This window comes from Ranitomeya imitator, chromosome 10, assembly GCF_032444005.1.
Source record: "Ranitomeya imitator isolate aRanImi1 chromosome 10, aRanImi1.pri, whole genome shotgun sequence".
NCBI classification, from domain to species: Eukaryota; Metazoa; Chordata; class Amphibia; order Anura; family Dendrobatidae; genus Ranitomeya; species Ranitomeya imitator.
The window spans coordinates 116,558,647-116,572,787 of NC_091291.1; the positions used below are offsets into that span (position 1 = coordinate 116,558,647).

Genomic DNA, 14,141 nt, shown 5'->3' on the forward strand with positions numbered 1-14,141 from the left:
CTGACAGAGGTTCCCAGTTTGTCTCGAGGTTCTGGCGAGCCTTTTGTGGTAGGATGGGCATTGACCTATCTTTCTCCTCGGCCTTCCATCCTCAGACTAATGGCCAGACCGAACGAACCAATCAGACCTTGGAATCATATCTGAGATGTTTTGTTTCCGCTGACCAGGATGATTGGGTGTCATTTTTGCCGTTGGCTGAGTTCGCCCTTAATAATCGGGCCAGCTCGGCTACCTTGGTCTCTCCATTTTTCTGCAATTCTGGGTTCCATCCTCGTTTCTCTTCAGGACAGGTTGAGTCTTCGGACTGTCCTGGTGTGGATTCTGTGGTGGACAGGCTGCAGCAGATCTGGACTCAGGTAGTGGACAATTTGACCTTGTCCCAGGAGAAGGCTCAGCTTTTCGCTAATCGCAGACGCCGTGTGGGACCCCGACTTCGTGTTGGGGATCTGGTTTGGTTATCTTCTCGTCATATTCCTATGAAGGTTTCCTCTCCTAAATTTAAACCTCGTTATATTGGTCCGTATAGGATTTCTGAGATTCTCAATCCGGTGTCTTTTTGTCTGACCCTCCCAGACTCCTTTTCCATACATAATGTATTCCATAGGTCGTTGTTGAGGAGATACGTGGCACCTATGGTTCCATCTGTGGAGCCTCCTGCCCCTGTTTTGGTGGAGGGGGAATTGGAGTATATTGTGGAGAAGATTTTGGATTCTCGTGTCTCTAGACGGAAACTCCAGTATCTGGTCAAATGGAAGGGTTATGCTCAGGAAGATAATTCCTGGGTTTTTGCCTCTGATGTCCATGCCCCAGATCTTGTTCGTGCCTTTCATGTGGCTCATCCTGGTCGGCCTGGGGGTTCTGGTGAGGGTTCGGTGACCCCTCCTCAAGGGGGGGGTACTGTTGTGAATTCTGTGGCTGAGTTCACTTCTGTGGTCATAAGTGGTATTGCAGTCTCTGGGCTTCCTCCCTCAGGTGTTTTGGTGAGCTCGTTGGCTGCCTTGCTATTTAGCTCCACCTGAGTCTGTCTTCCTTGCTCCTTGTCAATGTTCCAGTGTTGGATCTGAGCTACTGCATCTTTCCTTGGGCCTGCTGCTCTGCTAGATAAGTGCTTCTAGTTTGTTTTCTGTTTTTTCTGTCCAGCTTGCTATTAACTTTTGCTGGAAGCTCTGAGAAGCAAAGGGGTGCACCGCCGTGCTGTTAGTTCGGCACGGTGGGTCTTTTTGCCCCTTTGCGTGGTTTTCGTTTTAGGGTTTTTTGTAGACTGCATAGTTCTCTTTGCTATCCTCGCTCTGTCTAGAATATCGGGCCTCACTTTGCTGAATCTATTTCATTCCTACGTTTGTCTTTTCATCTTGCTAACAGTCATTATATGTGGGGGGCTGCCTATTCCTTTGGGGTATTTCTCTGAGGTAAGTCAGGCTTGTATTTCTATCTTCAGGCTAGTCAGCTCCTCAGGCAGTGCCGAGTTGCATAGGTAGTGATAGGCGCAATCCACTGCTGCTTATAGTTGTGTGAGGATAGATCAGGTACTGCAGTCTACAGAGATTCCACGTCTCAGAGCTCGTCCTATTGTTTTTGGTTATTGCCAGATCTTTGTATGTGCGCTGATTACTGCACGCTGTGTTGCCTGATTGCCAGCCATAACAGCTCTGACTTCCGGCTTGTCTCGGACTACGTGCATTGCTGTGATCTCTGGTACTTCTGCTCCTGACACTTTCTGACTCTGCTCATCTGACCACTCTTTCGTTACCTGTGACACCTGTGCGGCTGCTCACTGTTGCTACTCTGTGAGTGTGCAACCTCACTTCCCTCACCAGCACCCCCTGGTGGAGATTGCGCTAAACTGCACTGCAGCCGCATCACAATGGTTTTTTCATATGGTCCAATGGGGCCTTTTGGGCCCCATAGGCTCCAGGTCCTGGGTTCAATTGCAACCCCTTAACCTATTTTTGTTACATCCGTAATTGTAGTACACGGATGTTCTATCTCATAGAGACATAATAAAGTTTAAGCCTCTAATGGTGAGTCCAAAACAAACCAAGAAACACTATCAATTTCATGAAATGTGTTTAAATCTGTTTTTCCCTAACACTTGAGAATTTTCAAAATTATAGGATATTTTAGTGAAACACAAAATGCTTATATAATACTTTTCTCCTGCCAGAATCCCCAAATAATTTGCATAATTAAATATGTTTACTTACCCACAAGTAACATAAGAAGCTTCGTGACTGAGAAATCATTTGTAACTAGAGATGGCGGCGCTTCTCCAGCACTCGCACATGAAGAACCTTCAAAAATGTTTTGGATAAGATTGTGGAAAATGGGTAGAATTGACCTTTCATCATACACTATAGTTTATGCCCACTTGTTAAAAAAAGATAAGGTTCTGCATTCCTCGGTTTATTCTGGCAATTTCTCACATAATTGGGTTTTACAGTAATTAACTTTTATGATAAGTCATACAAAAGTTGGTCAGAATCCAGCCGCTAAGATCCTCAACAATCCCAAAAAAAACTAGAGTAGTCTTGCCACTCTCTGCTGAAAGGAGTTGAATTATTCTTCCGACAGTGCTTACGTCAGACATTGAATATCACATCAGACCTCATATCAACTCCACTCACTGAACCATAATCTGGGCCTGACGACCATGAGGACTAGGTAGTCCTTCGCAGTAGAAGGTGTATATGTAAAGTGACCGAGGGCAGTAGCTGTGGACAAGCTGCTGCTCCATAACGCCCTGGCAATTTACAGGAAAATCGTATCTCAGTCCCAATGTGCTACCAGGTGTGGGGTGCATCATACTCACTTGTAGTCCATAGGCCTCCACTTTCTCCAGGCCTCCATCTGCATGGAGCCACTGCACATAACTCAGGGGACATGCAGTTCGTTTCAACAAGCAAAAGTTTACCGGACAGTTCAAGTTCATCAGATTGTAATACGCAGTATCGGGCACAACACTTGTTAGTCCTTGTTTCCTTAGTACAGTTCACCTTCAGCATTATTATCCGTTCCTCCTGGACTATTCCTATATTTACTGTTCCTGTCATCCCCAGGGATTTCCCGTTTAGTTCCGCAGTACACCTGAGATCCATTAAATTCCCTTCACAAGGTTCCAAGTCTATCGCCGCCTGTACGCAAAAGTGTAAGGCACTCTTTGTAGTAAATGAACCGAGTCCTGAGCTCCGGACTTTGCAGGAATGTCCATAAGGGATTCCAGTAAGGCTTCCCACTGCCCCGAATGATAGATGCTTACCCATTGTAACTTGAATTTGACCTTGGTTACTGTACTTCCATATCTGATCTGTCACCAGTAAACAGTCCCTTTTTACTGGGGTTCACTCCCACCCACTATGGGCTAGTCCCAAACTTTAACTATGTCTGTCCCTATGTCTGTAGCTGACATTATGCATGGCATTTGCATATATTAAACATATTACTTTTATACTGCTTGCCAAAGTCCATCTTATCCTATGGTCACTACCTTATGGCCTAAAACCTAACCTATGTATTATATCACTTATCTTAAACTTTACTTTCCCTATATTTGCGCTCACACTATACCTATTATGATAACAATGCTTATAATAACACTTTATACATTATACACAACCATGTCACATTATGTATGCCTAAAACCACAATACACAGTTCACACTTCACGTGTCAAAATATATATAAAACCGCATGACACTATCCACATTGTAATACACAGCATGGCTTGATTGGTGTCTTCAAGGGTAAGAAGAACACAAAAGTACAATCCACCACACTTACATATAGGCACGTGCCTCATGTGCCTAATGAAAATTATAGTCCTGGCTGTGAAAAACCATAAATTTGAAGGTGGGCAAACATGTATTTAAAGCTAATTCTTCACTAATAAAAATCCTCTTGTTCTTGGGATCAAACGATTCATCTAAAAAATAGATATTTAAGCCATAATTGTAATTTCAGGTGACTTTTAAGAATAAGTTGTATGATGTACATGAGGGACATCTCCAACATGTAATCCTGCATTTTTCATCAGTTTTCCCCTTTGCAGACTTTCTCTCTAATATTCAGTTATCTCTAATCAAGTACTTGAGACTAGCTCCTCTAATGTTTCCCAATCACTAGTGCACACAGAAACATGAGAGATTCCAGATCTCCATTATATTTACGTACTCTAGTATAATTTTACACCCTAACTTTTCCACTTTGAATGTAGCATTGAGCACTACTACAGCTCATTCGACTGTATTCAGTACAGTACACATAATAGGAATGTAATAACTGTTTGAATGGATTTTGCAGTTTTTATGTTAAGAGTGTTCTACATTAAAAGCACATTAAAGAAAAAAAAGCTAATTTTACTATTTTTATTACTGAGACTTCAGACAATTTGTTTTCCGGAGGAGTGAAGGATTGTATTAAAGGCATGCAGAACTTGGAAGATGGGATACTTTTTTATTGTCATATTTTGCCTTAGAGATGTGTTCCGCAAAGGAAATCTAAAAATATATTTTTCCAATTTTTTATTAACTTAGCTGGATTTGTGAAAAAGAAAAATGGTCAAAATTAAAAAAAAACAGTGCTTTCAGACCTCAAATAATGCAAAGAGAACAAGTTCATAATCATTTAGAAACAACAATACTAATGTTTTAATTCAGGAAGAGTTCAGAAATCAATATTTCATGCGTCTTGGCATGCTTTCTACCAGTCTTTCACACTGCTTTTGGCGCAAAAGGTTTTTGATGGGGTTCAGGTCTGGAGATTGTGCTGCCCATGACATGGTTTTGATGTGGTGGTCTCTTAATTTTTACCAGAGCTGTATATGTTGACTTTTGAATTTTTGTGTTTCTTTCTAGTTGGTCAAGAAAACACAGACTTTTGCTCTTGTTAACCTGTATTAATGACTTGCAAGTTGACATTTGATTTAACATATTGTGCTATTATCCTGGATGACTAGTGTTACAGGGTCATGGAACAATGATATTTGCTCATATACTGATTACACATTTTAAAGGCCAGCTAGCTTGTTGACTTCCAAAACAAAGGAGGAAAAACTATGCAAATAAGATTACATAATGAAATAATGTGAGTTGCTCTCATCACCATTTTTCCCATTTACCTGTGAATGCTGACTTGAAGGACATTTGTTAACTATAAAAAGGATAGATACTTCCATAGATAGAGATTCAGCCAATACCTCGAGACATCTAGACAGCTAAGAGATCCAGAAATCCAAAGAACCAGGGACTCTCTACAGGACAGCAGCCAAGACATTATGGCTCCATCACGAGGGACACAGATTTGTCATTCCACAGGATGCCAGCTTAGGGGAACTCAGCCCCAACTGTAAGAATACAGATTAGCTCCACCGACCACGACGAATCCATGGATACATTTGGGGTAGTCAAGATTTGGACCCACTGGTCACCTGAGCCTCATGGATACATTTGTTGGGGCCAGGAGTGGGACTTGCCAGTCACCTGGCTCTATGGAGATGTTCGTAGCAGCCAGGTTGCGACCCTCCAGTCAGCTGGGCTTGTACCTCAATGGACTGTCATCTTCCTAAGCTTGTTGTTACCTCCTCACTGTGTGTGTGCCACGGGTGGGGTAGTCGGACCTGGAAGCTCTAAAGCCACAGCTGCGAGTCAGTGGAAGGGTGAGACTCTATAATGTGCACCATCTTAGGTATTTTGCTAGGACTCTTCTATCTTTTATTTGACAGTCTTGTGGTTCATTAAAGTATTGCCACACTGTTTTACCCTCACCTTGTTTTTCTGACAAGTATTAAGCCCACGGTGAAAGGAGAGCAGGCGTTTGGTGGGATAATCCCTAGTATATTTGGTTTCATCTAGCGGTTCAGGGCACCCCCCGTGTCTCCACGCTGCTCTCCTGCAAATCCCTGGTAAACATTGACATCCCATCAAACCAGTACTTGTTGAGGCCATAATCTTTGTACAGCCAGATAAATATTGTGGCCAAAATATCATATAGACAACCCTCTCCTTTTTAGATGGGGTCCATTATGGTATAGTGTTCATTTGCCCTCCTTTCCATAATCCATTCATCTATTTAAGGCCTAAGAAGACTACCCTTGAGGAAGCATCAGCAAAACGTGCACTGGGAGATAAGGTGGAGGCCATACAGCAATTACCTGGGCATGGGGACCTCTGGTCAGTACCTAACATGATTATTTTTTATGATAATTTTCTCACTTTTAGAAATATTAGGATATTTCAACTGACCACAGCTACTTACGGTCTATTTTTCATTTCCTCTATATCATTATTTACTGCAGATATAAATGCCTCAATGGCAGGTAAATTGTCCGCAGGAGCAAAATTACTTTTGTTCCTCAAAGCAAAATCGTGTAAAACTTTGACACATTCCTTAGTGCTCTTAGAATACCAATGTTTTAATTTAATCTGTCTGAAAAATCTAAAGAGCTCGGAGGAGGCTTCAAAGGATATCCGCGCATGAGTTGAAGTACTAGTATGTTATGTGGTCTAAACATTTCCTGACATGCGCATTGGTGTGACTAGGACGCCGTATATCGGCGTGATTTTTGTAATGTGAATGGGGTGAGTCATACTCTAAATTAATTTCAAATCAATTTTATACAGCTATCATTGATCATCAATTATGAATATAATGGTCATATCTATCTATATGTATGTACTGTATGCATGTCCATCCTATTGCACATTGTAGCACACAAAATTAATGATTGCATCATGTTGATATTTTTCTCTTAAAATTATGATATGTAATTATGATAACTGTCACTAAACGATTGAATAATTTGTCTCCTATAAAATACCATGCATTTTCACTTTTTGGAACTGCTGGAGAAAGGTCCACACTTGGGACTGAAACGTTGCACATGGGCCAATAAACTGCACGTTAAATTTCAGCTATAGGTGTGCTGCCTTCATCATTTTTTGGATCTATTGTAAAGGTTTGGCACATGCCTGAAGGCTTTTGCACCCTATCGTAATTTTGTGCTGCTTTTTGTTTTATATATATATATATATATATATAGTATCTTTGATTGTAAAAATATATAAAAAGCCCTGTATAATGTTTTCAACCCACTGAGGCTTCGATGTAGTGGCTGCCAATTGTCCCATATGATACATCCTTTACCTAATAGCCTACTGTAATCTTATATTTTTGGCTGATTTACCTTTGCGGAATGTAATGCCTATTCCGTCAAGAATTTTGTTATATCTATAGACAAGTCAACAAGTGGGTATCTCAAAAACATCAGAGTTGTATCACAACTACCAAAACCCGGAAATCAGGAAATAACAAGACCACCAGCAGACTAATAGGAAAGGTGAACAGACCACCAGCCACAAATATCTATTTTTTTTATATTTGCCAGTAAAAAAATAATAATAAACCCATAACAATAACACCAAAATAATTGTATATGATTGATATAGAATAATGTGACTTTTCTTTATTAAATTACAAACATTTAAGCAATACTTTATAATATAGAAATCAATACACGTGTCATTGCTTATAAATGGAGACAAGTCTTTATCCGTTTGCCATGTGACACAAAGAACGCCATTAGTCCCGTACATCACTCATCGGAAGCGTTCTGCTGTAGATCCCTTTTAAATCTGTTTTGATTATCTTGCATAGTTCGGGATTTATCCCATGGATTTCCCATGTCCGTTACAGGCATTCCTCTTGTTTATTTCTTCATGACCACATCTTCTTATAACATATACAGAACGAACAATGACAAAGGACAAGATCTTCTGAATATTACTATTTTTGCATAGTCCGTCATTCCCCTGACTGCGGGGCCTACAACCTGTTGCATTAAGAGCGTTATTTAAAGCAATTGCTGACCTCTACGGTGCCGTAAGGTTCGGAGATGTAACAAGCAGTGGGGGAGTCAATAAGTTTCCTCCTTGCTTTGCACATATCAAGCAGTAACACAAGAAATGGTCCCAGGTAGCGGATATTGTGAAAGCTTCTTCCATTGCAGGTGGGTGAATGTGTAATTCTGAGGGTTAATTATAATCTGGAGTTGAGCCGTCTCCTTGGATTTTATCTACAGTCCCATAAAAATGCCCATAAAATCAGAACCATTTTGGACGGTAATCGGTGCCCCCGCACCATTGTCGACAAATATAGACGTATACTGACCACTCTGTGAAAACAAAAAGACGGAAAAGTGTATGAAAAAAATGTATCAATTGATATCATAGTCATAATTTATTGTTATTTTTAAAGCTTCTGTAAAGGTGCGATCACATGGTTGGTCAAATTTTTGGTCCATCTTTCATCGACACCATGTCAGATTAGTGGGTCCACCAGAGAAAATCATTATGAAGGCCTACCCAACAGAACACAGTCAAATCGGAAGTTACCAGGGTAGATTAATAGTTTATATAGACCAGTGTCTGATGGACCGTGTTGTAGATGGCCCTTTTTGTAGCATCAGAATATGGGTCTTTTAGAGAATGCTCTAGTAGTTCTCTGATGGACCTTTTCAAAAGTGCATCCATGTATTTCTTGCCCTAGAAACAGGAGGAAGTTTTATCACAGGAGGAAGTTTCATCACAGGAAGAAGGAAGGTCTTTTCTTTTTTCTGTTTCCTTTTCTGGGATTTACATTACTTTTGTTTTTGGCAAGATAAAAAACAGTGCAACATGGATAGAAATTATAGGTTTTTAATTGAACCCTAAGTATTTGTATTGATCACATTTTGGAAAATTTATCAAAAGTTGTGCTAAAAGGAAAAGATAAGATGTACATAACAAGCAATCACATTACAATGTAAGGGTCCAATTTTGATTATTACTTTTGTGCCGTAGTACTGAGGTACCTGAAAGCATTTTGGCACATGGCTGGTGGAGGTTTCTGGTACAGATTTCGAGTTAGGATGCAGGAGCTTTCAAGGAGTTATGCGTCCAACAAGGTTTATCACTTGTCTCCTGATAAATGTATGATTGGTTGGAGTCTGACTATTGGAACCTCCACGATCATGGGGATCTGTGTCCACTTATGGATAAAGAGGTAGTGTCCATGGCTCAGTTCCTTCTAGGAGAATATGGGTGAGTAAGGGAACGTTATACTAGTGTCATGTCTCACCACCCATTCCATAGACAGGAAACTGATCAGTGGTCATGCATGCACACTGCCACTCTATTTACTCGGGGGACAAGGGACATCTGTCCTCATGAACAATACAGAAGTCAGACCCCTACCAATCATTAGTGTTGAGTAAAAAGATTTACAGGACCCTGGTCTAACTGCCACATAGGTAGTCCATGTCCACCGGATTAAAACACTGTACCTCCCTTCTACCCGGGGACTTCTTGGCGCCACTTTTGATTAAACCAAAGAACTGAGCCAAAGCATAAGTTGGTATATGTGCAATGTATAAGAGCATATTCACATTGTGGCCTTTTTACAGACGAAACCCCAAACAACACAAAATGAGGATATACCCTATAGTAAAAAATAGTAATACTACATGTGCCTGTCTGTGAAATGGCCACAATGTGCTCATACACATTGCACATATACCAACTTACGCTCCTGATAATTTTCTTTGTTTTGTTGTAGTTTCCTTTATTTTGTACAAACAGGGATGTGGCTCCCTTTTTGACCTTTTTTTCATCTCTATAGCTTTCCACAGGCGGTGTCTGAACATTCGGGCTTGGTCCCTGTTCTGCCCTTATCTACATTGAGGTCGGCTGACGCATGTTAATGTTTTAGTAATAGAGACAGGATAGAACCAGCCCAATTGGGTACACCTTGTCGGGGTGGGATGGATTTTACACTTTTTTATCTAAATAGTGTTACTATTAAGTACTTTACATGCACTATTACTATTTACTTACTACAGGGTATATGCTCATGCTCATTTTGTTTATTTGGAGGGTTTTTGCCTCTTTTGATTAGTAGATTAGTAGACCCAACCGATATCATGTGTGAGTAGTAACATCATAGGGCCTACTAAGCGAAAGAGGCATCGGGACTGCCACAGGTAGAATGAGGTTGGCGGTGCTCTGGCCTTGCCCCAGACATGGACTACCAACGTGGCTGCTGGACTAAGGTCCTGCAAATCTTTTTGGTCAACTCTACCAATCACCTATCCTAAGGATATGTTTTTCGTAGCAGAACCCCTTTCAACTATATCTATAGCTCTCTCATCATCAAACCTTACAAGGTATTACCACTAATGTCAATACTTTGGCTAGTAAGGTTTTGCGTGTACGTAACCCCCAACTCTGCCCTTAGAGTCACCAAATTCCATTTTATATTATATTTTTTTATAATCCTGGGTGCCGAAATTAGCGACCCTAGCACTGACACCCCCGCCAATAAAGAGCTCGCTTCCTTGCAGTGTTTGGTTAATGTTCCCTGGCGAGTTTATTTGAGAGTCAAGATGTCATTTCTCGAAATAAACATTTTCCTTGTGAGTGCACACTTTATATACTTTATGCATTTTTTCTATATATACATCTAAATGTGTTTGGTAAAATCACTCATTCCCTCCAGACTATTCAATGAAGGCGCTTGTAGTGGTATTTGCATACGGCACATGTACACGGTTCACTGCTTTTATAAACTGTCGTTAAGAAAACAGTTTCCAGTCCGATTTCTTGGAACCTAAAGCAAAAGCAGCAAATCAAATTTTTTTTTTAAAGATGCTCAACCATAAGAATAACAAATGCCTACGACGAGTATCTAATGGCTCACTGGATAATGTCTGGGCCGTCCAAAAACAATAACTGTAAGTTTTAGCTGTCTCACGGAGACAACTGCTAATGTTCCAGAAAAGTAACCGAAGAAAGGATGGCTCTGCAGAACTTTATGATTCCAGGGTTTTCAATGAAACGAGAAGATTCAAATAAACACAGGCTGAAGGAATCCTCTTTATGGATCTCCCGTGTGGGGCACTTTGGAATAACAAAATACCAAAGTCAACGGCATCTTGGGAAAAGTAGCGTAACTCCACAAAGTGCCCGAGACTTAAAATGAAAATTGAGAAAGCAATATACATTGCTGCCCTGCAGCAATTGTAATTGAACGGACAGTTAACGATAATAAAGAGGTTATTCATCAACTTTTACAGCCTATTTTTACTGTCTGTTATGGCTCCGCTCCGCTCCTAAAGTCAACGGGAGCTACGGCTGATTAAGCTATAATTCATTTTAATGCACAGGGGTCTGACCTATGGTATAAGAAAAAAATCGGTCTTGAAAATTAGATGGAGATCTTGCAAGTTTATAGCAAGTATTAGGGAAGAAATACAACTATTATGACTGCAGAGCAAACAAAAGGGGCCAAAGAATCCTGAAAGGGGTCTGTGATAAAGGCTACCTCTCCTCTACATATGCATTAGTCTGAGACTAAGGCTACTTTCACACTGGCGTTTTTTTTTTAATACGTCGCAATGCGTCGTTTAGGGGAAAAAACGCATCCTGCAAAGTTGTTTGCAGGATGCGTTTTTGCCCCATAGAGTAACATCACCGACGCATTGCGACGTATTGTCACACGTCGCAACCGTCGTGCGACGGTTGCGCCGTGTTGTGGCGGACCGCCGGGAGCAAAAAACGTTAAATGCAACGTTTTTTGCTGCCGACGGACCGCTTTTTCCGATCACGCATGCGCGGCCGGAACTCCGCCCCCACCTCCCCGCACCTCACAATGGGGCAGCGGATGCGCCGGAGAAATGCATCCGCTGCACCCGTTGTGCGGCGCCTCAAACGCTAGCGTCGGAATCTCTGCCAGACGCAATGCGACGGGACGAATCCGACGCTAGTGTGAAAGTAGCCTAAGGGTATGTTAACATTGCTGCTTTTTTGCAGCATTTTTTTTCCCGCATGAAAAGAGCTGCATACATTACATGAGTTCTTGATGCGTTTTTCATATATATTTTTAATGTTTTTTTATGCATTCAATTGAAATGGGAAAAAAAGCAAAAACTTTGAAAGATTTTAAAATAAAGCACCATATCATAAAAAATGCAAGGAAAGAAAAAACACATGTAAAGGATATTTTATAAATTTGTAAAGGCCATGTTATAAATTAGTAAAACGCTGTGTTACGGGAAAAAATCATGCATAAAAAATGCGACATGTGCCACAGAAGCCGCAAGTTTTTGTGAGTTTTTGATTGAACAGATTTAGTTCAATATTTCCGCACCAATTAGCTAAATTTGGGTCACCTGCATTTTTGCATTGCCTTTTTTTTTACATGCGTTTTTATATTGTTTTTTTATTTCTTTTCGATTTGTCTAGTTTTCGCTAAGACTACCTGTTTTTTTTTTTTAAACTTCCTGTGTTGCTGACCTGGATTTCTGGATAAAGCTGTACATTAATTTTTACTGCATTTCCACAAGGGAAAACACAATAAATACACATGCACAATATAGATATACTGCATATGTGCGATTTTCATAATTTTATTCAATTCTAAGGAGAAAATCGGGAAATAAAACACATTTTTACTGCAAGAGAAATTGACGTGATGATTTCAAAATCGCACGGCAGATCAATTTCCCCAGCTTTGAAAAACAGCACAGCGGGCATAAAATGTCTATAAATCTCATCCATCTTGCTGGAACCGTAGGGTTCATTTCCCAAGATGAGTTTTTGACGCTGCATATTTTCACTTACGCAAAAAACGCAGTGTCTTATAGATCCAGTAACGTTGATGGGTTTTTGCCACCCAATCTGAGAGTAGCATAATGTAGAGGAAGAGATCCTGACTCCAGTGATGTGTCACTTACTGGGCTGCGTGCTGCAGTTTTGATAAAATCATTGCAAGAGATTTTCACTGGAGGACTAGTAAAGCTGCTGCCCTGTAGTCCTCCGTATTAATAAGCTCTGTATAGCCCCGTTCCACCACTGATTGGCAGCTTTCTGCCTATGCACAGTGTACACATTAAGCTGCCAATCAGTGGTGTGGGCAGGGTTATACAGCGCTCAGCATTCAGAGAGCTGCCAGATCTGCAGCTGAGAAAACAGGGATTTTACCAAAACTGCAGCAAGCAGCTGAATAAATGACACTTCACTGGAATCAGTGTCTATTCCCTTACATCATGCTGCTCTCAGAAGGTGGAGTAAGAACCTGGTGACAGATTAACTTTAACCCCTTACTGACATTGGGCGTAATAGTACGCCGATGTCTGACTCCCTTCATGTAGCAGAGTCGATCGTGCTGTGGCAGCTTCTAATCTCCCATGGAGGCTATTGAAGCATGTCAAAAGTAAAAAAAAAATGGTTTTAAAGATATAAAAAAATAAAAAAATCTAAAAGTTTAAATCACCCCCTTTTCGCCCCATTCAAAATAAAACAATAATAATAAAATCAATCATACACATATTTGTTATTGCCACATTCAGAATCGCCCGATCTATCAATATAAAAAAAGGATTAACTCGATCGCTAAACGGTGTAGCGAGAAAAAAGTCAAAAGGCCAGAATTCCGTTTTTTTCATCGCCACGACATTGCATTAAAATGCAATAACGGGTGATCAAAAGAACGTATCTGCACCAAAATGGTATTAAAATCGGCACGCAAAAAGTAAGCCCTCACCCAACCCGAGATCACGAAAAATGGAAACGCTTCGGGTATCAGAAAATTGAGCATTTTTTTTATTTTCTTTTAACAAAGTTTGGATTTTTTTTTTCACTACTTAAATAAAGAAGAACCTAGACATGTTTGGTGTCTACGAACTCGTAATGACCTGGAGAATCATAATGGCGGGTCATTTTTAGCATTTAGTGAATCTAGCAAAAAAGCCAAACAAAAAACAAGTGTGGGATTGCACTTGGATTATTTTTCCCGTTTTATAGTACACAACATGGTAAAGCCAATGGTGTTGTTTCAAAAGTAAAACTCATACCGCAAAAAACAAGCCCTCAAATGGCCATATTGATGGAAAAATTAAAGCGTTATAGCTCTGGGAAGAAGGGGAGCGAAAAACGAAAATGCAAAACCAAAAAAAGCTCCGGGGGTTAAGGGATTAAACCCACGTTCATCAACAACATGGTCACACAGTGTGTACAATGCACACATGAAGCTAGAAAGACAACAAAAGGTTGCAACATAAAAAACTGACATACAATGCAAACGTAATGACGTCAAAAAATAGGAGCAAAACAATA

General features: G+C 40.4%; 1 protein-coding gene across 1 annotated transcript in view; it reads right to left on the reverse strand.

Annotated features, from left to right (window-relative positions):
* Positions 1-7,436: 7,436 nt before the first annotated feature.
* The window catches only part of C1QTNF12 (C1q and TNF related 12), a 70,654-nt gene continuing 63,949 nt past the window's right edge, over positions 7,437-14,141 (reverse strand). The window contains exon 8 of the mRNA XM_069742557.1: positions 7,437-8,164. Within this exon, the coding sequence (XP_069598658.1) occupies positions 8,066-8,164 (99 nt within the window). The 3' untranslated portion in view covers positions 7,437-8,065. The remainder of the gene's footprint in view (positions 8,165-14,141) is intronic.